General features: G+C 40.9%; 3 protein-coding genes across 4 annotated transcripts in view; 1 reads left to right on the top strand and 2 right to left on the bottom strand.

Annotated features, from left to right (window-relative positions):
- Nucleotides 1-27879, bottom strand: part of SH3BP5 (SH3 domain binding protein 5) — a 163320-nt gene that overhangs the window by 70811 nt on the left and 64630 nt on the right. The window lies entirely within an intron of this gene.
- Nucleotides 681-8059, bottom strand: METTL6 (methyltransferase 6, tRNA N3-cytidine). The gene is made up of 6 exons (XM_057431613.1): nucleotides 7945-8059; nucleotides 6071-6441; nucleotides 5278-5412; nucleotides 3886-4056; nucleotides 3196-3337; nucleotides 681-1167 (listed from the first exon to the last, which is right to left on the bottom strand). The coding sequence occupies exons 2-6, from the start codon at nucleotides 6347-6349 to the stop codon at nucleotides 1010-1012; spliced, it is 885 nt and encodes a 294-aa protein (XP_057287596.1). The 5' UTR covers nucleotides 6350-6441; nucleotides 7945-8059; the 3' UTR covers nucleotides 681-1009.
- Nucleotides 8050-27177, top strand: EAF1 (ELL associated factor 1). Its single transcript, XM_057431616.1, has 6 exons — nucleotides 8050-8181; nucleotides 11577-11671; nucleotides 15490-15626; nucleotides 18283-18449; nucleotides 23221-23451; nucleotides 25475-27177. Exons 1-6 carry the CDS (start codon nucleotides 8079-8081, stop codon nucleotides 25519-25521), a joined length of 780 nt encoding a protein of 259 aa, XP_057287599.1. The 5' UTR covers nucleotides 8050-8078; the 3' UTR covers nucleotides 25522-27177.

Genomic DNA, 27879 nt, shown 5'->3' with positions numbered 1-27879 from the left:
ACAAGTGACTGGATGCTTCTGAGCTTCCTCTGCTGAAGAGCAGCCGTTCAAAATGCAGGTTAAAAATCCAGACATGGCTTTATGATTGCATCTCCCAAGAACAAAGAGGTTCTGCAGTGTAAAGCATGAGGGCTGTTGAAGGGAAAGGCAGTTAAATCTATGGCAGGCTATGAGCTATAGTGTCAATACAGTGGCTTTTTGCAATAGGAATAGCAAAGACCAACACCTTCCCCAGGAGTGATGCAAAAGAATTAAGACCCTTGCTCACGAAAGAAGCAACAGACTATGACTGATATAAAAGAAAGGACTTCTGATTCACCAATTTCTGTTTCAAATGGGAAACTCACTTGCAAAACTTCAACTATTTCTGCTCATCCAACGTAAAACGTCTGCAATTAATTAGGGATAAAGACAACCTGATCCTCTAACAACTTGCGTCAAGCATGAAATCAGATAAATTAGGATCTTATTTAGGGTATAAACATTTGTTTACATATCTAAATGCTGAGCACATTAAAAAGGTACTATTATTAAAATATGAAAGCAGCTTACATTATACCACTCACTGAGTTTCATTCCTGTATCTGAGACATTATAGCCCAAAGTCCTACAAGTACTGAAAGCAGAAGAAACACTGTAACAGGCCAGAAAACCCCTGTAAAGTGATACGAGACACAGGATACTTATTTAAAAAATATTTTTAATAAAAATGGAAATAACAATTATAATAACTCATGTAAACTAGTGCTTAAAATTAACCCTATTTAGTGTGCTCTACCTGATCATCTGCCAATGCTGCACAGGATTTACTTCAGAAGCAGGAATACAGATACTGCATCACTAAACCATCTTAGATTTGAATTAGAAATAGCATTCATATGTCATACCTGAGGATGTAAACCAACAAGAGGTATTTGATGCAGTCATTTCTGGTTTACCAGAAAGATGAGCACACACAAGGAAAATCTATGTGCCAGCTTCCATCTCAAACAAGCAATGCTGTTGCTAATCAGCAAGAGCTTGTCTGATTGAAAGGCTTTTGAAATTTGCTTTGAAGAAAAACTCTGGGAACACACAAGTCTTCTTTCCTATTGACAGTTTCTCGTCGCACGTATTCATTGACCACTTGCTCATATCCCTCAGCCTTGAAAAGCTCAGACAAGAATTCTGGAAAAGAATTTAAAAAAACAAGATGAAATATTATGTTTAAGCTATTTTTAAAATACTAGTCAGCATTTATATAAGCGTATGTTCTTATGTGTTACAGCATGAAAATCAGGCCTTCAGACTTCATGCAGGCAGACTGCTGAGTAAAAATCAATACAGATCTCCTTTAGAAACATCAACCCAAGCAAAACAGCTTACAAAAGTGGTGGTACTGCAGGCTTGTAACAACCTAAGACACATGAAGCCACATGCACGGGCTGTAAACAGGTCGCTCATATAAAGTGGAGGACCCACATTGATGAAATATAAGCAAACAGCACTTAATTGTGGATCTATTCAAATCTCATTGTGAGGAAATTGCACATACTCTATAACACAAAATTACAACCATGCTTTCCTCTACAAATATAATAATCTTTCAAACAGTGGAAGAATGGAATTGTTTTTTCCATGGAAGAAGTTCGGTGTTATCTGAGACAAGGCACATTAATAAATAGGCATTATTCAAATCCTCCCAGGCAGCAATCACTTGGTGTATGGACCAGTGTAGTGCTAAACAAATGAAAAACAGCATGGGTTGCAAACTGGTCAGAAATGACAGGAGTCACGTTTCCAGTAACAAAAGGATTCTCAAGCATTAAGCAATATTTATATGAAAATTAGTGAGATGAAGGAGATCATGATTAAAAATGGGAGCAGAGGTGGTCCATGAGACAGTCACAGACCAGCCCAAAGCAAAACAATTGCTAACATGAACAATGCAAGAGAAATTCTCTCTTTCCTCCTTCCTTCTTCTTTCTTCTCCCTACCTCAATTCTTTCCCCAAAGCAAGCATGCAAGGAATTTCTCATTCGGAAACAATTCTAACACTATAAAAATGTGATTTAAAATTCCATAGCCAGGTCAGTCTCGTTCCCTTTAGCATCAATTCTCTTTGTAAAAGCTAACTGTTTAAACAGAACTAAAAATCACTTCATAGTTCTAGAAATGCTTCAATGAAGCTGTTGCACAGCCAGCATTATCTTAGATTTCATCATTGTCCTATAGAGAATAGAGAGAGCTCAGATAAGGTTAATGGGTTTTATATATCAGGAGCAATTAGGTAACGCCTTGTGTCATAAAATATGAATAATATTTACTTCACTCCAAATCGGTCTATTCAGTGCCTATATTTTACTTTATATGAAGAACAAGGAGCCCCACAGAAATAAACACATAGCTCTTACTACATACACAATGTCCTATAACTGATGGGGGAAGTCACTGAAGTTAGCATGAGGAATTGGGAGTTAGAAGATGAGCTGTAAGCCCAACTCATTGTGAGACTATGCAAATTCCTTCATGTCTTTGTCCTTCAAATTCCCCACCAGCAAACTGCAATAATTCCCTTCCTTCCTAAATCATTATGAGCTCTGAAAGAAAACCTGTTTAAATACTGTATCACATGGAAATGGTTTTGCATATCTACACTAAAAAAAAAACAAATAACAAACCAAAAGAAAATAGAAGACAGAGTGACCCCAGCTAGTCAGTGCTATCTCAGCAGGATTTGTTCACTAGTTTCTCAGTGCTGTAGTCATGGTTCTGCTTTATAAGTCACTGACTTCTTCAGTAGATCTCATCTTACACACCAGGAATAGTCTTGCAACAAAAATCCCAACAACAAAACCAATGCTAAGATAATTATTTAGTTGCTTCTTGAAGATGGTCAGTTCTGCTACTGAACACTGGTCTTCTTCCCTTTGGTAACAAATCCGAACAAAATTCTGCAGTCAGAAACTGCTTCTCTTGGCACATTATAGCACATACAAAAAGCTTTAATGCCTTAAGGCACACACAAAAAGCTTGTTAAGCAAGAAACTGCTCCAAAAAGTCCTGCCAGTCTTGATAACCTCCTCCTCCCCAAAAGGATGGCAAATGAAATACACCGCCATTTAACAGTTACTGCCAAGGACATGTTGGCAACTCCCTGAAGCAAGTTTAAACAGAAGATTCACAGAAAACAAAGCACTCTACAGCATCTCTTACCTTCAGTAAAAAAAAAAGACCTTGTCCCATCTTGTCTAACATAAAAGTTTTCTCCAAGTTTGCTGCCAGATTTAAACCTGAGCATTGCATGATCGTACAGTCCATAGTCTCTGAACAACACACACTTGCCTGGTTTTAATACCTGTAACATAATACATATAGGCTTTAATAAGATAAATGGATTTAGCCATATATATATATACTTGCATATACAGACACACACACATACAACTAAGAAAAGGTATCCTAACACATTCAGTACAAGAAGTTTTATATATACTCAATTCATTCCCTCTGCAACAAAAAGTTGCATATAAACTGGATTGTCTGCTCTTAAATAGGTTTCCTCATGAACAGTAGACTACAAATAGCTTAAGAGATCTGTTCAGGTGCTGATTAGCTGAATAAGCTTTTTGCTCTTTTAAACACAGGCAAAATATCTTTGTTATGTTGATGGCACACACTAGGCCAGCCAGAATCCAAATAAATTCACAGTACCGAGAGAGGAAAAAGAACCCTTGTAAAACATATTGTAGTCCCATATACTAGGTGAACTAACTTAAATACATCCATTAAATATAATATTAAAGATCACCATTACAAGAGGGGTTATTTTCTCAGAAGAAAACTGTACTTTCAGGCTAAAAAGAAGAAAAGTGCTTTAAAGGCTGTAAAATCAGCCGGTTTTACCTTGTAAATGTTCCTCAAGACAAGATGCATTTTGTCAGGATGAATGGCAGAAAGCACAAATATAAGTGTGACAACATCCACAGAATCTGCTGGTATATTTTCTAGAAGATCATCTTTGGTAAGATCACACTGGAACACTTTACATCTTTCATTACTGTACAAGGCATTTTTCTAGGGAAGCGAAAAGAGTATACTTTCATGGAAAATGAGCAGCATCTGTTCTTGCAAAAAAAAGTAAACTTCTCAGTAGACAAGAAAAGAAGAAACTCATCAGTAGAGCAGCACAAAACATGGTGGCAAAAGCACATTCACTTCCAACACGTGACTAACGCAATCAGAAATTCCTTGCTGCCTACTACAGTAGTGAAACTACAACTAGTAGAGGAGTCTGTTCTCAGGAACTTGAGAAGGAACACATGCTAAGGCAACTCAGAAAACTTAACACTTCTGTTTTACTGCTGCTTCTACTCTTTAACAATACAGAAATATTATTAAACTGATTTTAGTAATATAAAGTGATCAAAGTACAGCTCTTGAGCTACAAGCAGACTGTAAACAGCTCATGTCACATAACCTGCACCTGGGCTGCTCTAACCCATGATTTTGCTGGTTAAAAGGAAATCTGGTCTTGACAAGAAAGAACTTCAGCAAGACTTGCAGAGCAGTTACCACCAAGTCATCCAAAGCCCAGGGTATATATTCAGCCCAACCCAATTTTGCAGTGCAGCTGTGGCAACCCAGGGGGCTGCTCTCCTCTCCTGTTTGTTCTGCATATTTCTTCCCATCTTTCCCATGAGACATGCAGTATGTGTCTTGTGGCTCTTAGTCACAAATGTACCACAAGAGAATGATTTCAAATAACAGATATATTGAAATTTACCTGTGATTACAAACTAAATAAACCAAAGGACTTTTAAAGCTCAAAGTCCCCACCAGTCTTGCTGGGAAACTTAACTTTGGATTGGAGTACTACCTACCTATGAATAAGTAGAAACATACCTATTTCTCATCAGGCTTCAAATTTCCTCAACAGTGACTTTCATAGCACCACAAAATCAAGGGCAAGCTTCCACCACAATCAAATTTTGCTTGTACTGCACAGTCAGCAAAGACATAGTAGTTTTCCCAAAAACCATAGTCTTCGCAAATCCTTCAAGCAATATACATGCATTACTATAATGCTGCAATTTGATGCTAAAAAAACAGGTCTTGAGCAAAGATTCAGCTTCTTGCATCTGGGATCCACTGAAATGGATCAGTCTCTGTTTTTCTGTACAAGCTATTCTACCTTTTTTACAAAAAGGAAGGCAAGAGAAGTCTGTCATTCCAGGTATGTGCAATCCCAGAAGCTTATAAAGACACTCTAAAGGAAGTTCCAAATATCACACCAACCTTCACATACTCAACAGCTCTAGGAGAGAAATCACAGGCATATGCAAAAATATTCAGGTCTTCTTCTAAGAGTGGAAATAAGCAGTTCCCAACCCCACAGCCTGCTTCCAGAATGGTCAGTTTCTGATCTGCAAACTGGGGAGAAATAAATCCAAAGGAAAGCACATAATTTTTGTTTTCCTCATTATAAGAGCAGAGAAACTGCTCAATCAGCATTTTACAAGCTATAATCAATTTTAATTACCATTGATTCAGAAACCAAAGTAGGCGTCCATTTGATAATCTGACATTGCAAAACAGAAATCTTGATTTCAGCAAAATTACAAATCTTTTTAGAATATATTAACGTATTTCTATAGTCATCTAGCCTTTAAGCAACAAACAGATTGTTGTATGATTTCTGTCTTGCATTTCATTGAGCTATAATGAACATCAGCTATCCCCTTAACTGTGCTTTGCGGCTAGCTTGTAATTCCGGATGCTTTTCTTTCAAGTAGTGTTCTGAAGTGCACCAGCTTGCATCTGTGATGTCACATCAGAGAAAGACAAGTTGTCTATTTAGCACACAACCTTCCAGATTTTGTTCTTAGTATCCAGCATGGGTCAATTATAAACTGAAACCAAACTGATGCATCTGATTCTCAGGAGGTATCTTTGATATTAAGAGAAAGTACACAGGGCACTGCAAACTTAACATGTGACAGGTCTTACCCTAATGGCTTTGTTCTAAGTATTATTAAATCATTTGGAAACAATCAATCCCATCTTTAAGGAGGAAGTGTATAGATCTCACCTCCCGACAGGCTTTTAACTCTTCAAACTCTCTTGTTGTCCAATGTCTGTCTTTGAAGAAGTTGGTGCTGTTTCTCTTGTAAAATAAATCCCAGTTCTTCTGTGCCTCTTTCTCTAGTTTTAGTTGTTTGAACTCGGACACTAAAACCTGATCTTTCGCCAACTTCTCAGCTTCTTCTGGGCTAAGGATTCTTGCACTATGGCTGCTTTTTTGGAAAGCACCATCTTCAGTAGATGTTATTGCATTTATGCAATTGTCTGATGTGTTTTCTTGGAACATCCTAGACTCTTTCAGACAAATATGAATGTCAAACACCCAAGGGTGATTTTCTTTCTTTAGTGTATGTTTCCATCACTTAACTTTGGTAGGATCTAGAAGCAGAAGAAAAGAGAAATAGTAACAGTGTGAACTTGTTACAATTTTACAATCTATCCTATATGCTGGACTGTAGTGTCTCCAGATTTCAATTAATTTCCAAAGTCCTCCATCCAAACTAAGAACTGCATTTGACATCCCACTAATGTCAAAGGAAGAAACTGATGGGCTTCCCTCTGCATTCTAGAAAACTACTTAACAAGACAAAGATGGTGCAGCTCTAAGCTTATTTTCACTAAACTGACTCTGAAAGGAAAGCAAGGGCTTTGTTTCTTGTTAACCCCAGTTAGAGCATCTCATAAAAATAATAACAGGTAACACTGCAAGTCCCATTGCAGTTACGAAACAAACTGTATTCATGTTCACATCTCTTCGTCCTGCTCTCACCTCTGTGAGAAAACACTGGAGACAACATTGGCACTTATAAATCACCACGTCACCTGAACAAGAGAGCAAATCCACTGCCTCCTCCTGCGGATCCACACCGCTTTTCACAACCACAGCTGGGTTCATTGTCAGAAGTTAACAAAAATGGAGCAACGAAGAGTTCTACATAGGCTGGGAAAGGACCCAAATTTTATCTCTGGTGTTAAACTAGTGCTGACCCCTGCCTTGCCACAGACATGCACATCTGTGCATGTGAATTAAATACTGCATTACCCAGTAACTCCCAAGGAACCCAAGCAGCCAACACACACTGCTCACGTATGTCAGTGCCTAGGACCGGGCACTGGTGTCATTTTGCCAAAAAGGAAATGAGAAAAAAAACCTCAATACCCTATAATGCAATAAATAAATAAAATCTTACATGATACAAATACAAACATGAAACACAAACGTGTGCAAATGAAATAAAGAACTGTCAACATTTTGTGCAGCTTCACTGGAGCGGGCACCCTCGTTTTCCTTCAAACACAACAGGAAAAGGTTGCAGAGAAAAGGTTCCCCTGAAAGGAAGTCTTCTCGAGAACAGCGTATCTCCCAAATAACAGTTTAATGTCCGCTATAGGTCAACGTTTGTATCTCTCCATAGGACAAGCTTGGAGAGAAAAGCAAACCGAGCTCTTTTCACGCTCAGAAAACGCTGAGGCAGGCCGTTAGCACGATGATAAACGCATTTTTAACAGCCTGTGCTTAGGCTAAAGGGCGTTTTCAAGGTGTTTAATGCAGCCCCGAGAACGCAAACAAACAATAGCCCCGCTGCCCTCACAAGGAAGCCGGTTTCCAGGCAACAGCTAGAAAACAGAGGGACTGCATCCGACCCCGCATCCCTCGAGGAATACCCCGTCAGGAAGGGACCCCCAACACAGCCCTGCGCTACCCTACCCTACCCTTACCCTGTCCTACCCTCCCTCCCGAGGGCGTGGAGCGCCAGGCTCCCACCTCTCCTCTCAGGAACACCCCTGCAGGGCCTGCATCCCCTCCGCGGGGACAGCGGCTCTTCTCGGCCCAAGGGACCCTGTCGGCCCAGCGTCCCGCCTCGCCTCGCCTCGCCTCACCTCGCTGTATCCGCCGCCGCCGCCAGCCCCGGAGCAGTTTCCCGGCTGCACTCGGCTCCCGGAAGGGCACCGGGCGGCAGCGCACGGAGGAGAGGAAGGGACCGGCTGGGCAAGAAGGGGACGGAACCGGGGCCATGAACGGCTCGGCGAACTCGCTGCTGGACAAAGAGGAGCACCCGCTGCAGCTGGGCGAGAGCTTCGAGCGGCGGCCCAAGGCCTTCTTCCACACCATCCGCTGTGAGCACCACCCCGTCTCCGTCCTCCCGCTCCCCACCACCCGTCCCTCTGGTGCCTCCCCCGTGCTCCGCCGGCGCGGTCCCTCCTGCCGGTGAACCCCCGCTCCTCTCACCCCTTCCCTCCGGGAGGCCCCGCAGCACCTGCGCGGCTCCCCGCCATCCTCTCCAAGGTTCCCCCGCCGCGGTCCCTTGCTGGTTAACGGCCGCCCCCTCCCCGCCAGCCTGCGTGGGCCTCCGGTCCTCCCCGACCAAGAGGGTCGCTGCCCGAGCGCTGCTCCCCCGCCGCCGCCATAGGGCTCCGTCCCCCCTCAGCGCCCGCCTTCCCTCCCCGCGGCTGCAACGGTGTCCGAGCCCGGCGGGCAAGCCTGATGTCTTGGTGGAAGGCGGGGGGGGGAGCGAGACAGACAGGCCAGGGCAGGCGAACAGCTCGGCAAGTTTGTTAACGGGGTGTATGCGAATCGTTGGGGAGCATAAAGCGAGTTCCCTCGGTGAGGGAATATGAGGGGAAATGGCTTGTCATTTTCTTGATGGTTATTTTAAACGGTAGCTGCAGGACAAACGGCCACGGGCTGGTCAGCAGCTAAAACACCCACGGTCTGGTTTTCAGCTGGCTCTTTGGTGATGAGGCAACATGTATCCCAGCAGGCCTGTCCCTGGCTGCCCCAGCTCCAGCAGCTGCCATGGGGGAAGCAAGCAGAAGTCCCTCAGACACTCGCAGTACTGCCCAATAAGTGTCAGATAAATCCTGAGGTGGAGTCTTGAGCAATTCTGAATAATTGGATGAATATATGGGTTTTTTTAAAGATACAGGATATTACTCCATGTTCTATTTAGCACTGGGTGGGTTTAATTTCTCAATAGAAAACAGTTCGGAAGAGCAGCTCACTCTCTGCCCTTGAATTCTTTGGGAAGAAATTGCTTTTTCTTCCTCCAAATGAATCCGGGATTTAAAATGAGTAGTAAATCACCAACAGTAAGTGAACTTGTATTGCAGTAGCTTGTATTAAGGTGGGGAATTTATACAGTTAACAGTAGGATATTTTGCTTTGTGATGCATAATCCTAGGCCCCGTCTCATGGCCCATGTTCATATACTACAACTAAGGATTTTGATGATATTAGTCACCTGAAAGTGACTTGAAAGAGCAGCTTTCTGGTTTGAGCTATTACTCAATGGTTGAGGCAGAGCTGGTTTGCTCAATAGTAAATTCTGTCTCATGGATTAGCACTCAAGTTTTGTGTGTTTCACCCCTCTGGTTATACATCACTCCACAGAATACCATGCCAATGTTTGGTACATGGAACTGTTCATACATAACACTGAACAGTATTATCCAGCGCTAACATGCTAGCAAATCTCTGTTTCTAAATCTTAAAGTAACCAATCTATGCAATGAATGAAGTTGTCTGATAGTTTATGAATAGAACCCAAGACATATATAGATGGAAATACACTGGATTTCTAGAATAGAAAGTGCTTTGGTAATTAGTTTCTTAAGGGGTTGCAAAGCCAACGCTCTTCTGACTACAACTGGAAGAATGCAGTTTTGTTTCATAAGACCTTTCTGTGTGCTGTGTTTTCAGTCCATGACTTTCAAGTGAGATCTCTTCATTTCCTGGTTATAGTTTTGTTTTTTCCAGCTGTTAATCTGGACTGATTTATTTGGGATCTGAGCATTATATCGTTCCCGTAATCTTTTTCACGCAAACTACAATAAGAGGATTTTCTTAGGCTAAATTTGTTTTGGCCTTCTTAAAACACTTCAGTCCCTAATGTTTATGAAATACTGTGCTGGAAAACTGGATTATCCCTGTAAAACACATCTTAAAAGCATTTGACTTCTGGAAGAAGAGCTGTGGGTACGTTTGGAGGGACACTGGATCCAGGAAGATTAGCCAAGCGCATACATCTAGTGTGCTAACCAAAAGAAAACGGTTTGTTAAGTGTTTGTTTAGAGTAACTCTATTTTGCTGATATCACTATCACACTTTTCACACTTTCACACACAGAATCACAATTTTGCTGATTGCATTGTTGAAACTCTTGATCTCTTTATGGTAAAGACACTAGATCTTGTGCAGCTGGTTTGTTTTATTTGGCAAGCTTGCACATAAAGTAGGTGGGAAACAATAGCTAGAAATAGATTGCTTAGGTGGAAATTAAGTGAAGTATGATTTGGTCTGGCAGTCAAGGCATGAGGGTTAAGTCAAGTGTGCCTGATTCTGTTTGTAGTGCTGTCAAACTAAAATGCAATTAGACGTTAACATCCTCCTAATGAGAATTTATTGCAGGATGGGGTTTGGTGGTTGGTTTTGGGTTGAGGTTTTTAGGTTTGTTGATTGGTTTTAGTTTTCTTTTTGTTTGGGGTTTTCTTTTCTGCAAATGTGCTTTTCATAGTGGAATTATTTTTTACATTTGTTCTGAGATATTAATTCCTTAACTAATGCAGTAATTAAAAGCCTTGATTGTGAATATAATTGCACCTCCTTATATCCATATCCAGAGATGCTAGAATTGGATGGCAACTGATTTTAAAAACAAACAAAGCAAACCAGCTTATATCTGTCTGATCTTATTTTACTTTGTCTAAATCCTCTGTCAGAGTATTACAGGTTCTGATAGGGGGTTTGGAGGGGTTTTTTTATGGCTCATCAGCAAACAGAGTAACGAGCAGAAAATACTTTTAGGTTAAAATGTTCTTAGTTCAAATAAATACACTAAACAGAGTGCCTTGTTTGGGAGACAAAGCATTTCGCATTTAAAATACAGCAAAAATAGTTAAAACCAGGGTTTGTGTAAAGCCAGTAGTGTCTCACCTTAGTCATGCTTTCTATCTGTAGTGACTTTGGACTAGCATGGAGCCTGCTAAAGTGAGATCAGCACCTTTTTCTTTATCTCATAAGTGAGAAATGAGGTCTAGCCTTGAGGAAGTAGTGTGGAGGCAAGATAGCTGTTAAATAGACAGAAATATCAAGAACACTTAATTAGTTGGTACCACTAAATTAGTCCTCAGGTTTGGAATTGGCAAGAGCCATGCAGAGCCCTCAGTCTTGAAGTTGATACTCTGCTGAGATAGGTGGTACAGTTTTACACTTGCCTGCAAAATTCAGTGTCACTCAAAGCCTGGGGTTTGGAGAAGTCTGCTTTTGGGCTTCTAACACAAGGTCTAGAACCTTGTTTCCATTTTAAAGAGGAAGTTCAGAGTCTGGTATTGTCATATGACTGGGGCACAGAGCCACACACATTGTACTGGTGTGTTATTCCACCCCTGCTGTAAACACTAGCATGTATTTTAGCATTCCCTATAATCCCAGTAATGTGCAGTAACTCTTTGCAGGGCAGGATGACACTTCTGAAGACTCTAAGAAATGTAATTGCAATTGTTTTCCTCTTTAGATGATTTTAAGCCAGCATCGATTGATACATCTTGTGAGGGGGACCTCCAAGTGGGTAAAGGAGATGATGTCACAATCACTCTGCCACATATTCCGGTAAGTGTGTTTTATGTCTTTGCTTGCTCTCCAACAAATTTGCATTGTAGCTATAGTCTAATATAAATGCTACTTTCACTTTCATTTTTGTTAATAGAAACGGGTTCAGTAATTGAGCAGCCAGACTTGTGCTGTGTTACCCTAGGAAAGGATTGTACAATTGAATCGTAAAGGGTTATATTTGTAAGGTTGTAGTCTACTCTTTACTTTTAATTTCTTCCTTCCTACTCTTCCTTGAGTGACTGTAAGACTTCTATTGTTAGCTGAAGTTCTGTGCCTAGTTTCTAACCTTTTTTGGTGCAATGGCTTAGTGAATAAAGGCAGAGTAATTTGGACTTTAGTCAAGGTTTGATGTTCAGAAGTCACAGGTATGCCTGTAAGCATATTTTTCCCATTACCAAACCACAGAATCTTAGAATGGTTTGTGTTGGAAAGGACCTTAAGATCATCCACTTCCAACCTCCTGCAGTGGGCAGGGACACCTTCCACTAGGCCAGGTTGCTCAAAGCCCTGTCCAGTCTGGCCTTTAACACTGCCAGGGATGGAGCATTTACCACTTCTTTGGACAACCTGTGCCAGTGTCTTACCACCCTCACAGTAAAGAACTTCTTCCTCACATCCAAACTGCACTTCCCCTGTTTAAGTTTAAACTCATGACCCCTTGTCCTGTCACTACAGTCCCTGATGCAGAGTCCCTCTCCAGCATCTCTGTAGCCCCGTTCAGACACTGGAAGCTGCTCTGAGGTCTCCACGCAGCTTCTCTTCTCCAGGCTGAACAGCCCCAATGTTCTCAGCCTGTCTTCGTATGGGAGGTGCTTCAGCCCCTGATCACCCTTGTGGCCTCCTCTGGACTTGCTCCAGCAGCTCCATGTCCTTGTGATGTTGAGGACACCAGAGCTGCACACAGAGAGGGGTCTCACCAGCACAGAGCAGAGGGGCAGGATCCCCCCCTTTGACCTGCTGGTCGCGCTGCTTTTGAAGCAGCCTGGTATTTGGCTGGCTTTTTGGACATACAAATAGCACAGAAAGTTCCATGCCTTTAGCTTTATGAGTGGAAGCAAGGGGAGATCAGCTCTGGTGAGTGGCACTGAAGTGGTTTCCCATCCACTTCCTCCTGAAATTATGCCATAAAGATCTACTGTGTGAGGATGATTGTCAAATGGCAATAAAAGAAGTGATTAAACTGTTTATAGGTGCAGCTGTTTTGTAATTGGAGGTTCAGTGGTTTCCTTACCAAAACAAAGTGCTTGCATGCTTGAACTGGATTTGTTTGTTAGCTGGAGTTAATGCTCTGTGTCAAGCCAATAAACCAGAACCCACAGACATTGATGGGTCTGCTGCTAGCAGGGGGTCACCAGTCAGTTCGGAAGCTGTGTGTTAGATCCTTTTGGTATTGTTTAGTCTTAGCATGTTGGTGGGTTTATTTGGTAGGTGATGGTACCATGACAGTTCTCTCTGAATGAGGCTTCAGCCTGCTTTCCACCACTCCTGTTTTTACACGTTTTTGATCACCTCTGAGTGCTGCAGGAAGTCACAGACTGGTTTTTGTCTCTAAAAATGATGAGCATGGCAGTGCTGTTTGAGAGCAGGTAACAATACGATTAATAGCAGAGGCATTCACCTTGGAATGGTTTGGAACTGTGTTGTTCATTCATTTTTTTTGTGTTGAACAAGATCGCTTGTAATGTCCCTTTCAGAATTTCTGTACTGTTGAGTTTAATTTCATTGTCTTCCCATGAGTATGAGCAGCTTATTGAATGCTTTGGAGGCTTAGGCAACTAACTGCAGTGAATGCAGCCATTCTGTGTGTATTGTTCCAAGGAAAGTGATGCCTGTGTTCTGGACAGAAAGCTGGAAAATACTGAGCATACTGGAAAAGAGTGAGAAGTGCTGAGATCACTTAATCCTGACAAGATTTACTGAATTTCTTGGATTCTGCTTTTGGTTCCCAGTTGCCCAACAACTGGATAGCATTCAGATTCTAAGTTGGTTTTTGAAATTGCCTGGTCCCTGAGGATATCCCCAAGAATTTGTTCAGTGGAGGTATTTTGGTGTCCCTTGCTGCTTGGATAACTTGAAGTACATGTGGATTTAGTGGCTTTAGTGTTTGATAAACAGTTTTGGTTGGGGAAGTGAAGAATTCCTGTTTATTTAAAAAAACCCAAGCTTGAAGCATGAAAACAAATTGATTAAATGTCACCTGTTTCGCCTACCACCTTCTTCTCTCCTGTAATCAGCAGAATCTGTAAGCCAGTGTTATTTAGGTACTAACATAAAACCTAAGCATTTAATTTTATGTAGAAGGATGAAACTGTTCATTTGCTTAAGCAGAGTTTCATTTCTGCTTATTTCTTTAGGCAGAATCATTCTTTGCTGAGGTAGGAGGCTTCTGGGTAGCAGAATGATAGCAGCAAATTTTGATCAATTTTCCTTAAATTTGTGCATTGTACATCTCCTGATTTAGTTGTCAACAGCAAGCAGGATTTGACTTTCAGTTTGCTTTTTTATTCTCAGAAATGTTGCTTTCTTCTCTTAAATGCAGGAGTGCTGAAAAACGTAACGTGACTTTGAAGACATGACTTTCTTGAGACATATTTTCTGAATCATATCTCTTGTCATTTACTGTATCTTTGTTGGGAATTCAGATTTTTCACTCTTACGGTTCTAAACCTATTTTAAATTCAAACATAATTCTATTTTTAGCAGCATGAAGAAAAGGAATTGCATTCTGAGTGGTTAAAATACGATTATTCATTTTTGCTACTCAGAAAAAATCCATAGAAAAGTATGTTTTTAACTTTTCTCCCCAGTTTTGGTTGCTTTCCTACAGCATGTGCAAATGTGCACATGAACAAACATTTTCTTTCTAAATTCCTTTTCTACAGTAGCTATACATTACAGAGAAGTCTGACCAAGTTTCACAACTGAGAACATATTTCTCTATATCCCCTTTGAGTATGTCCTTTTCTGACATAGTGATGATATGTGTGTCCATGCTGCTGTGTGCAGATAGACCATGGATTCTGTGCTTGTAACCCTGGAACCAATTGTGTGAGCCATCCTGTGAATGGATGCAGTACGGCTGAGCATCATCTCAGCAGTATCAGTTAACCAGTGTCCACCACCACATGAGTGTATCTTTATTGCTTCTCAGTCTAAGCCATTAGGCTTTTATGGCTCTGTGCAGCATTGTGTGGACTTGGGGACTTTCTGGAAGGTGTCAAAAAAACCCATTTGCTTTCGAGAAGACATTTCAGCATAACTGCATGGCATCTACATGTTAATCTGACTTTGAAGAAGGCAGCTGTTCTTACATAGTTAGTGACAGTTGCTTGTAATCCACTATAATAACAGTGCCTTTTTAAAAAATACAAAGCAGTTTAAATTCTTTTTCAACTGACCACATATTTCTTTAGGAAACAGTTCTGCTACATGAATAATTAGAGCTTTATTTCTTAGCCAAACCCAAGATTTCCAGAGCAGAAATGTCAGGAAGATTTATGACAGTTGTCAGGGCCAGCTATGCAAATTCAGTGATCATTTTGGGAATGGTAACTGTAAATAATGGCAACCATGAAGGACATGTTGTGTCACTGCAGAGACACTTAAAATGATGAAAGGCATCCTTTTGCTATAAGGAAACATCTCATCTACTGCATATAACTATTTTTCCCATTTCATGAATGAACATTTTCTGTAGGAGCTAAGTGCTTAACCTCTTGGTCAGAACAACACATATAATCACTAAGATAAATGAATATAAACTTTTGGGTAGTGGAATATAACCAAACAAATGTGTGCTCTTTCTTTGATACCAGAGTTCAACTCCACCGATGACTGTGTTTAGAGGAAATAAAAGGCCATATCAGAAGGACTGTGTGCTTATTATCAACCATGACTCTGGGGAATACGTGCTGGAAAAACTTAATAGCAGCATTCAAGTCAAGAAAACAAGGTAAACCTGGGGACAGGGCTCTTGATAGGAGTAATTTTTGCTGAAGTTTCTTTTTCAGACTGTCTTTTGAACCAGAACTGCATTTTCTTTTGTTTTGTAGTGAAGTTTAATTACTAAACCTTACGTGCTTTACATGTCAATTTACCTTGCCTGAAAATGTGAATAGGAGTGTAAATTCAAGAGGAAGGAATCTGTAAATTCTCCAGTGCTGAAAGGACATAATTATAGGTTGCAATCAAACACTTGCCATGATTTGAAGCTTTGAAAGCTGGCTGAAGGATGGGATGTGTTTCAGGAATCTCTAGTTAGCTGAAAAAGACAATAGAAATACTAGGCTGTCAAAAGGATTGTTGAACTTTCCAGGTTTGTTCCCTACAGCTTCCCGTGGGAGCCATGATCTTTAATAATACACTCTTAGGGAAGATGAAACACTCATCTCTGTTTTGGATCAGTGATGTATAAAGTGGAACACAATCTAAAGCCTCCAACTGGGGAGGGGGGAAGAAGATGGAGGGGAGGGGACAGGGCCTGTAGAAATAATACTAATGAGATTTTGCCTAGAAGAATTGCTAAGGCCAGAAATCTGCTCTGACCCAATATTCTTTCTTTGCTGCACAAACACTATGAAGTGTGTAGTTGGAACATTTTTCGTAGTCTTGCTGCTCGGCAAGTACCTGAAGTCTCTGGATTATGTTCTTTCAGTGTCACTGGACCACAGGCTACTGAAATCTAAAGGGAAGGCAATTATTCAGTTGTCTCACGAAGAAAAGCTCTCAAATAATTCTACAAGTTTTGCATTTTAAAAAGCCCATGCCTTTATTGCAATGTAAAACTTTTAGCTGCTAAAACTACTAGAAATGCAAGTTGAAGCTCATTAGCAGTTGGCTGAAAGTTAGCCAAGAGCACCTTGGTTTCGAGGTAAATGGACTGTAGCACTCCTGAATCAGTGATGTGAAAACTGATCCACGTGGCGTTCGTCTTGTTCAGTGGATATGAGCACATCATAAACGAGATGTGAATTCCCAGTTGAAGTTCTGCTGGCCTTTGTCCGGTGAAGCTTAAGTCAGAACAAGGCAAAGAAGTGCAGGAGGGCTTAGGCTCAGTGGAGTGTTTGGATCCCCTGAGTTTTGGCTCTGGTGAGGTGAAAAATATTTCCACTTTTCTCAAGCAGAAGCAAGTTAGTGAATAATTGGGGATCCCTGTTTTGAGGAGAAGTTCTTTGCAAAGTCATTCACTTCTCAGATCAGAACTGTCTTTTTTGTCACGGCTACTTTGATCTTTAACGACCTGGTGACACTCTGTGGGAGCAGAGTTTTTAGTGTCAACATCCAGATGACACTAATGGGGGAGTAATTGCACTTGTTCTACATAAAACCTTTTGTAGTTCCAAGAGCCTAATTAATACCGGAAACAATCTTTTACCTTTCATTTGATGCGGTGAGTGTATTCCCAAATCCTCACTTCTATTGTAAATGTGGTATCTAATAGCTGCATTTCAGTGGTGAATGAAAAAGTGTTTCTGTGTTTAATTTTTGAGGTTGTATCTACAATTCAGTGAAGCACAGAGATACGTGAGATAGTGCTAAATGTGCCAGTTCAGATACCAGAAGCAGTTTAGGTGAAATCCCAGAAATTCCACATGGCCTAGTTCAACTTGTTTCTCAGTAGGATTAGCTTAAAGGCACAAAAGTGTCACACTGCTGAGCTGGAACCCTCCTAGAACCGAAACTAAGTTCTAATATTCACGTAAGCTGCTTCTGTGCTACACTACATAAAGCCATGCCGCAAAAGCCTTTGGTGTTATGTGATAAACTACACCACACGCTTTAATCTCAATATGGTTTGCTGTAGAGGGACCTGAATAAGTAGGTTTTGTTCTGTTCTGTTCTGTTTTGGTTTTCTGCCAAGGATATTGACTGTCCAACAGTATCAATCACATCACTGATGCAGTAGGAGGAAGAGGCACTTGATTTGAAATGAGCAGCTAGGCATAGTGTTATTGTGGAGACTATTTCCTACTAAGGAACAGCTTAAACTGTTTTTAAGCGATAATAGCAAATGAATGAAAACCAGGAATTAAATGCTTACATGCTGTATTTAGCAGTAAAAACGAGTGTTCTAGTCAGATTGACCTCTAAGAGAGTTCAGTCTGAGATGATTTAATTGCAAGTAAGAAAATTGGTTCTTTTGCTGCGATTTTAAGCAGGGATTTGTTATGAGTGAATCTATTTCATGATGTACTTACTTTAAATTACTATGATTACTTCTTTTTTAAAAAATACAAATACTAATTGCTAAATTACTCGATACAGATTCCTAGATAAAACAAAAATACTAATTTACTAGATCATCTTTAAGGTCCCTTCCAACTCAAACCATTCTATGAGCCTATGAAATTAAAGTCTTCATTGTTGTTAGAGCAGCAAATTTGGCACCGCTGAACCACATCTGGATTTGAAAATTCATTTTGTAAGCGCTGCAGTGTAGCTGTATATGCTTATTTGTCCCTGAAGGCAAGTGTTGCATGCAGAAAGCTGTAATTCACTGTTTGTTTTTACAAAACAGATTTGTACAGATGATGAATTAATTCAAGGACATTGAAAAAAGCCGAATATAGTCACATAGTACCATTGAATGTCTCCGGTTGTTTTTTCAGAGTGGAAGGTAGCAGCAAGATCCAAGCCCGAATAGAGCAACAGTCTGCCCGAGCATCTCAGCTTCCTTCTCAGTTCAGAGCCCTAGCCAAGCCAGCAGTTGGACCTAAGACTTCTCCTTTGAAGGATAACCCCTCACCTGAGCCTCAGCTGGATGACATTAAGAGAGGTAAAGAAGGGTTTGTAGTTTCCTGAGTTTTGGTTGGGTTGGTTTTTTTTTTATTCTTTATAATAAAAACTGTAACTGTGCAATTTATAAAAGCATTAGAATGTTCAGATATTAGAAGATGTTACTTGACAGCTGGTTTGTCATCTTTATATCTCATTTTAAGGCATCTTAGTGAATTATTTATACTATTCTGCCAGCACAAATATTTATACTGCAGTCTTCTCTGGCATGAGAGAACTTCCTCTTTCTAGATAATTTTCTGTCTTCCAGGCTATTCCTCTGTTCTTAAAAGAAGACAAAATAAGCATAAATTCAGAAACCTGTAGCTGAGTGCTAGACGAGTTGAATGGGTGTCTTAGGCAACAACAACAACTAAAGCCAAGGCCTAGCTATGCAGTCAAGTAACTTGGACGAAAGTTATTCCTACACTGAGTAAGTTTGGAGCCATTTGTCAGTGGGATGGAAGGGCTGGGTAGCTGTGTTCCCATCACAAGACCTGGAGCTTGTGGCATGCCAAGTAATGCTAATAGGGGAGGGATGAGAGAGTGAAGAGCCCTGCAGCTTCTCCTTTACCACAGCCACTCCTCTGTAGCTTTGATCACATCTGCCATATAGTTGCTCTACTTCTGTTAAGGTACCTTGAAGAGATGACTGAGTCAACTCAGTCTCATGCCCCAGCGACGCTTTGTCTCAGTGTTTCGCTGTGGGCTGGGTCTGCTTTCTTTGCTCATGTCCTTCCTTTCATACTGGTGTGATACCTGATTTTGCTGTGAATTACACAGTCAGAATGAGGGAGAGGTTAAATTTCAATTTGTATTTGGTTCTAGGTTTGTTGTTTTTTTTCTGCAATGACCATTTTATAGTGGTCTGAAGGAAAAAAAAGAGGGGAAAATAAAACCCACAGAAACATTTCTGGTTTGGGGGACTGTAAATTCAGTGCTTAAAAGTCTGAGCAGATCTTGTTTACCTAAATGCAGCTGTAGATGGCAGGGATTATGCCCTAGCACTGTGTTTGTCTCCCAAGGACATCTCAATCAAATTTTTTGCACCTCAGTGTAAAATACTGCCTGTTCTAGCTGCCAGCTCCACATGCACAAAGTGCCAGTGTTAAGCTGATTTCTCTCCACTTTGCATACCATTATTAACAGTAAGCTTTCTGCTATAGGCATCCAACCTTATCCTCCCTAAAGCTGAATGACTTTATTTCCAAAAGTCCTTGGCATTCTTGCAGCCCAAGGTTAGAGCTTTAGTTAAAAATTTGGCAGAGCCTATTGGAATCAAGAACCTATTATTGGTTCTTAAGTAGTAAGAACACTTAGAAATGATTATGGAAAGAAATTATGCCATTTGATACTGAATATATACAGAAGACATTCCTGTTGAGAAAGGCTGTTCTGTTTGTGTAATGATTTCTGACCTTGAAGTTTTTACTCTAAAAACCTCATTGACAGCCAGTATAAAACAGTAAGCCCTTTTGTTTCCTTCAAAGAAAGCCTGCAGTTGTAACATGAAATGTGCAAAAGCTAAGGCTCCCCTAATAGTGTTGGTCTAGGAAAGATCTAGGAAAAGCCTGACTCTTCTTGTTCAGCTTAGCACATATGTACACATACACACACACACCTATTTTAATTGGAGGCACTGCAAGGAAATGTTTAGCCAGGGCTTCAGTTACCTATAACTGCTCTAAGTATAACAAGCAAATAGGAAAAAGCAACATCAGACAGTTCTAAAACAGATGTAGTTCTTCTGTAGAGCTTTGGTGTCATCATTGGCCTACCCACCATCTTTGACAGAGTGACACAAGAGGGTTTTGAACAGACTTCCTTAGTGATCCTGCTGGAGTTCTGCCTAGCAGATATTTAGCAATGCAGCAGCCACCATAACGTTAGTGAAAATCTTGACTTTTTCTCGTCTACACAGACAACATCTTTAGAATTCTGGGCTTAAGGAATTAAGAGACAAGAGAGACCTGAGGGGAAGCTGACAGCCTGTAAGGCAAAAGCTGTCTTGAAGATGGGCTTGGACCGAGTTTCCACCAGTGCCCAGTCACTGATAACACCCTTACCTTCCCAGTCCTTGAAGTATGTGACGCTGGTGCTGTTTTGCTTTTCCTGCCTGTATTCAGCATAGTGAGCCTTACCACTTCTTCCAAAGCACTCTCCCTTTCTCTCCTCATAACCAAACCTCTTTCATGGGCTCTTAGTTTTCTGCAGGAAACCCTCACTTTTCAATCGGACAGTAATCTCTAGCTCTGTTTAAAATTAGCCAGGCTAATCTTCCTTTCCCATTCGTCAGACCATCACCTTTCTTCCTTCAGTTATCTTTTTGCCTGCTGTATCGAGTTTGAACTTCTTATTTAGATTTTTTTTTCCTAGTTCTCTGGAGTGCATTTCTTGTTGCATCTGTTCCCTTTCATCACCAATGGCTCTTAGATTGCTTCACCTTCTTCACACTATTTTATATGGTGCTTTCTGGGCTGCTGTGTTCTCAGCCCATGTGCCAAAGCCCCTCCATTTCAGCCATAGACTAACTATAAGCATTACTTCTGAGACATTTGTCCTTTATTAGACTTGATTACCAAATCTTTCTGCAATAGGAACTGTGGTCTGTATGTGATAGTGCTTGGTATAATCTAGGATATTTCTAATAATGTATTATTATCACTGTAACAGCAGACAACTCCATCACTAAAAGCATGTGGAAATTTTATGTCATTAAGCTAGGGAAAATAATTTTAAATCTGGACATTTTGAAGTGAAAGAACCCTTATTCCAGTTTACCTTTTTAGCTTTCCCCTGTTAATTTCTTAGCCTTGAACACTGGGAACATTTGAATTTGAAGTCCTTGATATGGGTAGGCTGAGAACAGTGACTTACAAGTGCTCATTTGCCTCTCGAGGAGTTGAGGCATGAAATGGATTCTTAAAGCCTGCAATGCAATGTTGGGAGGGAATAAGGGAAAAAGACATGACAGTACAAAGTAATATCTTCTGCTGGCCTAATCATATATTCTTCCTTCCTCTTCCAGTGGTCTCTTAACTATGTCTTCACGATGAAAGAATCAGTTTTACGTGGCATACTAATAAAGTACAGAGAGTACAGGCAGTCTAGCCAGGGATCTAGATTTAGGAAGAAATTTGAAGGGATAACCCCACTATCCTTAATACCTAGCTGGAGCTAGTCATATGATTGTTCCCTTTCAATATGCCTTCCTTGCCTCTGTTTCAGTATAACTGCAGCATTTGAAATTGAGCTCTGAACATTGAAATTGAAAAATAGTGGGTTTAAAACTGGCAAAAGGAAACTTAATTTCTCAAACCAATGCTTGCTGAGCTAGAGAAAATCTCTCCAGCAGATAATGTGGAGGCTGAAAACTTAGCTGTTACTCTGTAATGTTAAGCAGCTCAAGGAAAATGTGCCTTATTAAAAAAGGAAAGAGTTCTACTTGCTCAAACTTATTCCTGCAGGGGCAGGAGATAAGAAGCATTAAAACTGTGCCATTTTTACATAAAAGAAAGACTCATTTTATGGGATCTGGCTATGCCATACACAAGAAAGATGTCCCAGGCTGAGAAGCTGGGATTCATCTTGCTTTGAGACACATCTGACCTAAGGTGAATTACTGCTGGCATCAGTTCTCCATTTGTCAGGTAGAGATGATAATATCTCATCTTTCTCTTCTTTCATTCTTGTCCCTTTAGCCTGTGACTTCTCCAAGACAAGTGCTGAATTTTAACTCTGTGGGTATAGAACTACTAGCACAACAAAAGCCTGTATTTTGAGGGTTTCACATCCTATGCTTAACATATGTGCTCTCTAATGGAAACCTACCTAAGGTGAACTGAGTCATTAGATGCTTGACTTCAGGTGGACACATACGAATTGTCCTCTAATAGTGTTTAGGCCACTTAAAATTATTACAAAATTTAACAATATGGTATGATTTGGGGTGACTTACCTTAATAGCTGTTTAGTAAGCAGTTGCTCAGCCAAACCTGGCTATTGCTGATGCAACTGTCACGGTACTGTCATGGTATTCCAGTGTTTCTTTGCACTGGAAACTGTGAAGTGGGGTGTGTCTGACTTGACTGCCTTCCCAGTTTCAGGGCAGTCTCTGTATCTCCCTGACTACTTGTAAGCTCCATAACAGGTTAAGGTATTATTGCCACTCCCTAACATGGGAATATTCTCATCTGCCCCACTGCAAAGTTATCTGATGTCATCCATCTGCTTCTGAAGTTTGTTTAAAATGAGACGTGTGACTTTGTGCTGGAGCGGTTTCATGCATGTCTGAAGTCAGGAAAGTATCTGTTGTGATCACGTGCCTGTGTCCATCCCTCCCAGCTTTCTGTGTTTTCCAAAAGCTTGAACGTCACTGATAGCTAACAATTAGGTTATTCCACCTCTAAATGCTTTTTAAAAAGGGGCTGGCTGTTGGCCTGTAAAACTCAATCAAAAAATGTCCTTACTATGTATGTAGAGCATATAATCCATCAAAAAAAAATTAAGCAGAAGGTGCTTTCAGGAGTGTAAAGTATATAAATAATAATAGTGGAAGTGAAGGTTTTTTGATCCTGACCTGTGCTGTTGCTTCTTTAAATTCAGCTACAACAACTAAGTAAAAGAGTTTTGGGGAATTCTGTTATTCCTTCCTCCTCTTCATGTAAGATATTTTGATGCGATAGATTGCACTTGACAAAACTGTTGCATTTGCCAGAATTCTGTGGGGCCCTATTCATGGTTTCAACCAGATGAATGTTCCTTTATTTCAGAGCTGAGGGCAGAAGTTGAAATTATTGAGCAGATGAGCAGCAGCAGTGGAAGCAGCTCATCGGATTCAGAAAGCTCAGCTGGGAGTGAAGATGAAAGCTCCAGCAGTGAGGGGGAAGAGCCAGCACATGTTTCCCCTTCCCAGCCACCACACCAGCAATATAACAACAGGAATGCTATTGCTAATGGCACCAGCAGGTCACAAGGAAGTAATCAGCTCATGAACACACTCAGTAAGTAAAGGCTTGTGTCTTATTACTGTGGGAAGCTGCCTGAGAGCACTCATTTTCTTAGCATGTTAGGTAACTCCATGAAGTGCAGTTTGCCAAATAGGAATCCCAGGGAGTTGTGCTGGCTGAAATATGTGGGCAGCTTTACTGGACAGAGGGCCAAGACCTGTCTGAAGGTGTGGAGATGGCTTCAGTTTGGTCTCAAGTCTGTGGGCATCAGTGCAATGGCCCCCATTGACCATGCTGAGCCTTGATTCAGGCATCCAGGAGGAATGAGTGGGAGGATCTGGCGCACCAGAGAATGGGAATTACTTCAATGTGAAACCACAGATTAGACATAAATAAATTGGCACAAATGTCAGTTAGAGGTCTGTAAAGAGTCGTGAATGACACAAGGCTGTCCTGTGGCACAGTCTCTGTGGTCTTCATTATTAGCTGCATTGCTTTGCCCAAGTGTTTACTTTATTCTGCCTGTGTTGATCTGACAAATTTTCATACCACATTTTGAAGGGAAATTTAAAGTGACATGTATTTGGTTAAAATATTACATCTGTGGAGTTTGCAAGCATTGAGTCACTACAGACTCACCTTCACCCTTTAAAAAGTGTCAAAAAAAACCATTTTTAAAACGTAGTTTTGTCCCATGAGACTCTCGCAGGGGAGGTGGTGTACATCTCTATTGCTCTTTCCTTATGCTGGATCAGGTAGATTTTAATGTAGTGGAGTTAAAATACTGTATTTACAAGAAACTAGAACTTAACTATCATAAATAGCTCTGAATTCCTCCTGAGGCATATTTGCATACGTCTCTTGGCACCCATACATAAGAAATTGGTGGAGCTTAAGTACAGATAAATGTAGGGTTTCCAGCTTCAAGAAGACAAGTATATTATACAGACAATACTGCAAAGGCCTGCTGGAAAACTGGAGAGGCCTGTTGGTCTTCCTGTCAGTAATGAATATCTAAGTGAAATCCAAAGTTCAACAAAGTCATAAAGACACTCCCATTTCTCTGTTTCTGATTGTGAGCTGCCTCTTCCCTGCTTCTCCTGGGCCATGACAACAGTGCTGCAGAGGTTATTGAATGTCAAGAAGCCTCTGACTCCAGGATTTGGGAACTGGACAAAACAAGGGTTTTGCTCCTTTTTTCAGGCAATGATATTTGTCTTTGGATTTCAGATCCTTTTGCCAAGGATTAATATGTCCTTGAGCATTCAAATCACTGGTGACCACCATCTACAGGCGTAGATGGAACCGAAGTTCTTGTTTAATAAAAGAGAAGAGGAAATGAAGAAATACAGGCATAGCCATTGCATAGCTGCTTAGCAGCTGTTTGGGGCAGGGCAGTGGGAGAATGCTGGAAGAGCTTGGTGTAGTTACCAGAACACAAACATGATTCTGCCTCCTTTTATCCCCTCTGCCTCATCAAATCACAAGTGTTCTGCAGAACAAGGTCTGAGGTTGTAGGTTTGGTCCATATCCTGGCTGCCTTTTGTCTAATCCCTCTTTGCACTTTGGAGGGGGGCCCTCCCCATCACAGCATGTGTCAGCTTAGTTCAGCCGATAGCCTTGAGCTGTGATGGCTTTAACATTCCTTTCGCTTTATTGACAAGGAGGGGCCTTGCCTTGGCTACCCAAATGGTCTTAAAACAAAAAATCTATTTTAAAAGGGCTGAGAAAGCCAGGGAATTCCCCAGTGCCTTGTCCCAGCAACTCCATATACAGGAGTTTGTCTGGTGGAGGCTGTGGAATGCATGTGGAATAGCATGGGGAGTGCTGTTCTACCACCACAGAGCAACTTTGATGGCTGTGGAGCCAAGGACACTCTGTCTGGCCTGAATCCCACCGTGTATTAGCCCCATGAAGTTCTTAATGTTCTTGGGCATGGAGTTCCATTAAATGACAGATGATGTTTGTGTTCATGTATCATGTTATTTCAATCTTCCCGTGTAAATGTGACTGTCCTTTGGTTTGTGAATTAACACTTACTAACTTGTTGTGTTCTGTTGGGTTTTGTTTTCCATAGGAAACGACTTGCAGTTGAGTGAGTCCGGGAGCGACAGTGATGACTAGAGGCTGAGCTTTTGCTGCTTCTGCTGCCTATACATGAAGAACTAATTTACCTTGAATTGACGATTGCCTATGAAGAGGAACTGGCACAGAGATAGTTCCAGAGATGTGTGGAATTTTGATAGAAGAAATGCATAGCCCTGCAAAACAGCAGATGTCAAGGGCTGGTTTACTTTGTGAATTAAATATATATTTTATGTACCCTCCTATTATTTTAAAGCTTTAAATAGATACGTACAGTGAGCAAGCAAATATATGTTCCTGTATTCCTGTCCATCATCTGTTAGCTTAATGTGTAATTATATGATGTCCTCCAAAAATATCTTGTTTGTAGAAGATATTCAGCCCATCATTACTTTGGGGGGGGACTTTTGTATATAGGATGAGCATGAGCCAACAATGAGCTGAAAAAAACATGCAGGAGCTAATGTGTGCACTGAAATGGGACTGTCATAAATTAAGTTTCAATGCCAAGTTGATTGGTTTGGAACTTTTCTAATGTTGTTTTTTTTATTATTATTATTGTTATTATTATTGCTATTTATGGTTGATTTAATAGACTTACTTTGAAACAGCTGGAAAATAGGAATCATAAAACCATGGTCGTCACAAACCTTGCTGCACCAGTGCCTTATAAGCAGTTTTTCCTAAATAGCACTTTGATTCCTGCCACCTTTCCTATAGGAAGCAATACTGAAACTTCCTCAGATTGCTTTTGCAAACAAGAGCTGTACTGCACATACAGCCAGCCGTACTCTGAGGGCAGTTAACTCTAGCAAGATAAAGGATATCCATCAATCACCTGAACGCTTCCAAATAAGAACTGGATCAGCATTTTCTCTTGCAACAGAAGTGTCTCACTTAACTCAGACATTCAGACCTAGTCTTCCGAAATAACTTAGGAGCCCAATTACCTGTGAAATTGCAGTGTTACCCATACAAGATGTTGGACTTACTGAAATTGTAAGACCAGAGCCGCCTTTGCAGTTCCTGGGGAACGCAGAAAGAAGAGATGACTACACACTTAACTGTGAAACAGCGGAAGGCTCTCTCCAACCACAGTTGTCCAGGCAGACTTTAGTCTGTCTTGTTTGTTGGACAGGATCTCTGTGCTTGGCAGGAGTACACAGGACATTAAATATTTACCTAGGATGAAATTCACCCCTGTTTAAGGGGGTTTAAAAGGTGCTCAGTTGGATTATCATTAACTTGGTTTTGCTCATGTGGAAAATGAGTGCCACAAGCAGCCTCTTAGAGCTTGAACACCAGGCTGACTTTTTATAACTAAAACTAAACTGGCATAGGACAAGCGGCACCGCAGTTGTGGTGTAATCCAGGGGAATGGGAAGCTGGATTGGATGCCTCTCCGTTCTTCCGTGTCTTTGCACTGCTTTTGTCTGTTCATTTGTGTTGAACTCTGGTTTGTTTACTAAGCTCTTTGCTTTTTTGGTTTTGTTTTTAAGGTGTTGAAGAGCAAGGGGACATTTGAGAGGAGATGTTATTAAATGGTTTATTTTTTTGCATTAGATACATATTTAGGCATATTTTTGCATTATTGTATTATACATTTTAAAATACCTGGGGTTTTTTAAAGTGTTTTGTGACGTGGGCACATGTTTTAACAGACAATTATTAAATAGACTTGATGTAAAGCCATAATTGCTTTCCTGGGTTTTTTTTTGTTGTTCCTGCTCCGACAATAAAAGTGCTCTGGTTTAACAAGGTGGTACCAACTTGGGATTTTGTGCAGGTTGTTGGAAGTCTAGTTAATGCTAATGCTGCTTCTGACTTTTCCCCAGCTTAAGATGCGAATATGCAGGGAGACATTTCTCTGATGCCATTTCCCCATTGCTGGAGCTTATTCCCGAGGTCTGTTGACATTATTTGCACCTAAATGGAAAAGCAGCAGTGCAGCGTTTTCATTGCTTCTCACTCACTGGCTGCTCATGAGCTCGAAAGTCCAGGACATGTCATAGGAAGTTTACTATTTATGTGTGAATAAAATCTGTGACACTTAAGAGGATAAGACAACACCAGGCTCCATTGATTTGAATAGCCAATTTAATTATGGTTTAGATCAGCAAGAGGGGAAAGCTTCATTCGGATAACCAATTTCTGCCCTGCTTTGTATTTGTGCTGTAGGTCGTATTTCCCTGCTATCCCTCCCTAAAGAATTTCTTCCCCTCCCTGTCTGTTGGCAACCAAATCAACACATTTTTCACCACTTTTAAACTACATTTGGGCATCCTTGGCATCCTTTGGAGGGTGAACCGAGGGTGAACACCCTGTTGTTTGTGAGCTGTTGATCTGAGCATCTCACACCCAGACTACAGCATCTGGCTGGTGAGTTCACGCAGTGTC

This window comes from Pezoporus wallicus, unplaced genomic scaffold (assembly GCF_028554395.1).
Source record: "Pezoporus wallicus isolate ANWC-B61680 ecotype Strahan unplaced genomic scaffold, APGP_CSIRO_Pwel_v1 scaffold_11491, whole genome shotgun sequence".
NCBI lineage: Eukaryota > Metazoa > Chordata > Aves > Psittaciformes > Psittacidae > Pezoporus > Pezoporus wallicus.
This window is presented reverse-complemented; position numbering and strand designations above follow the sequence as displayed.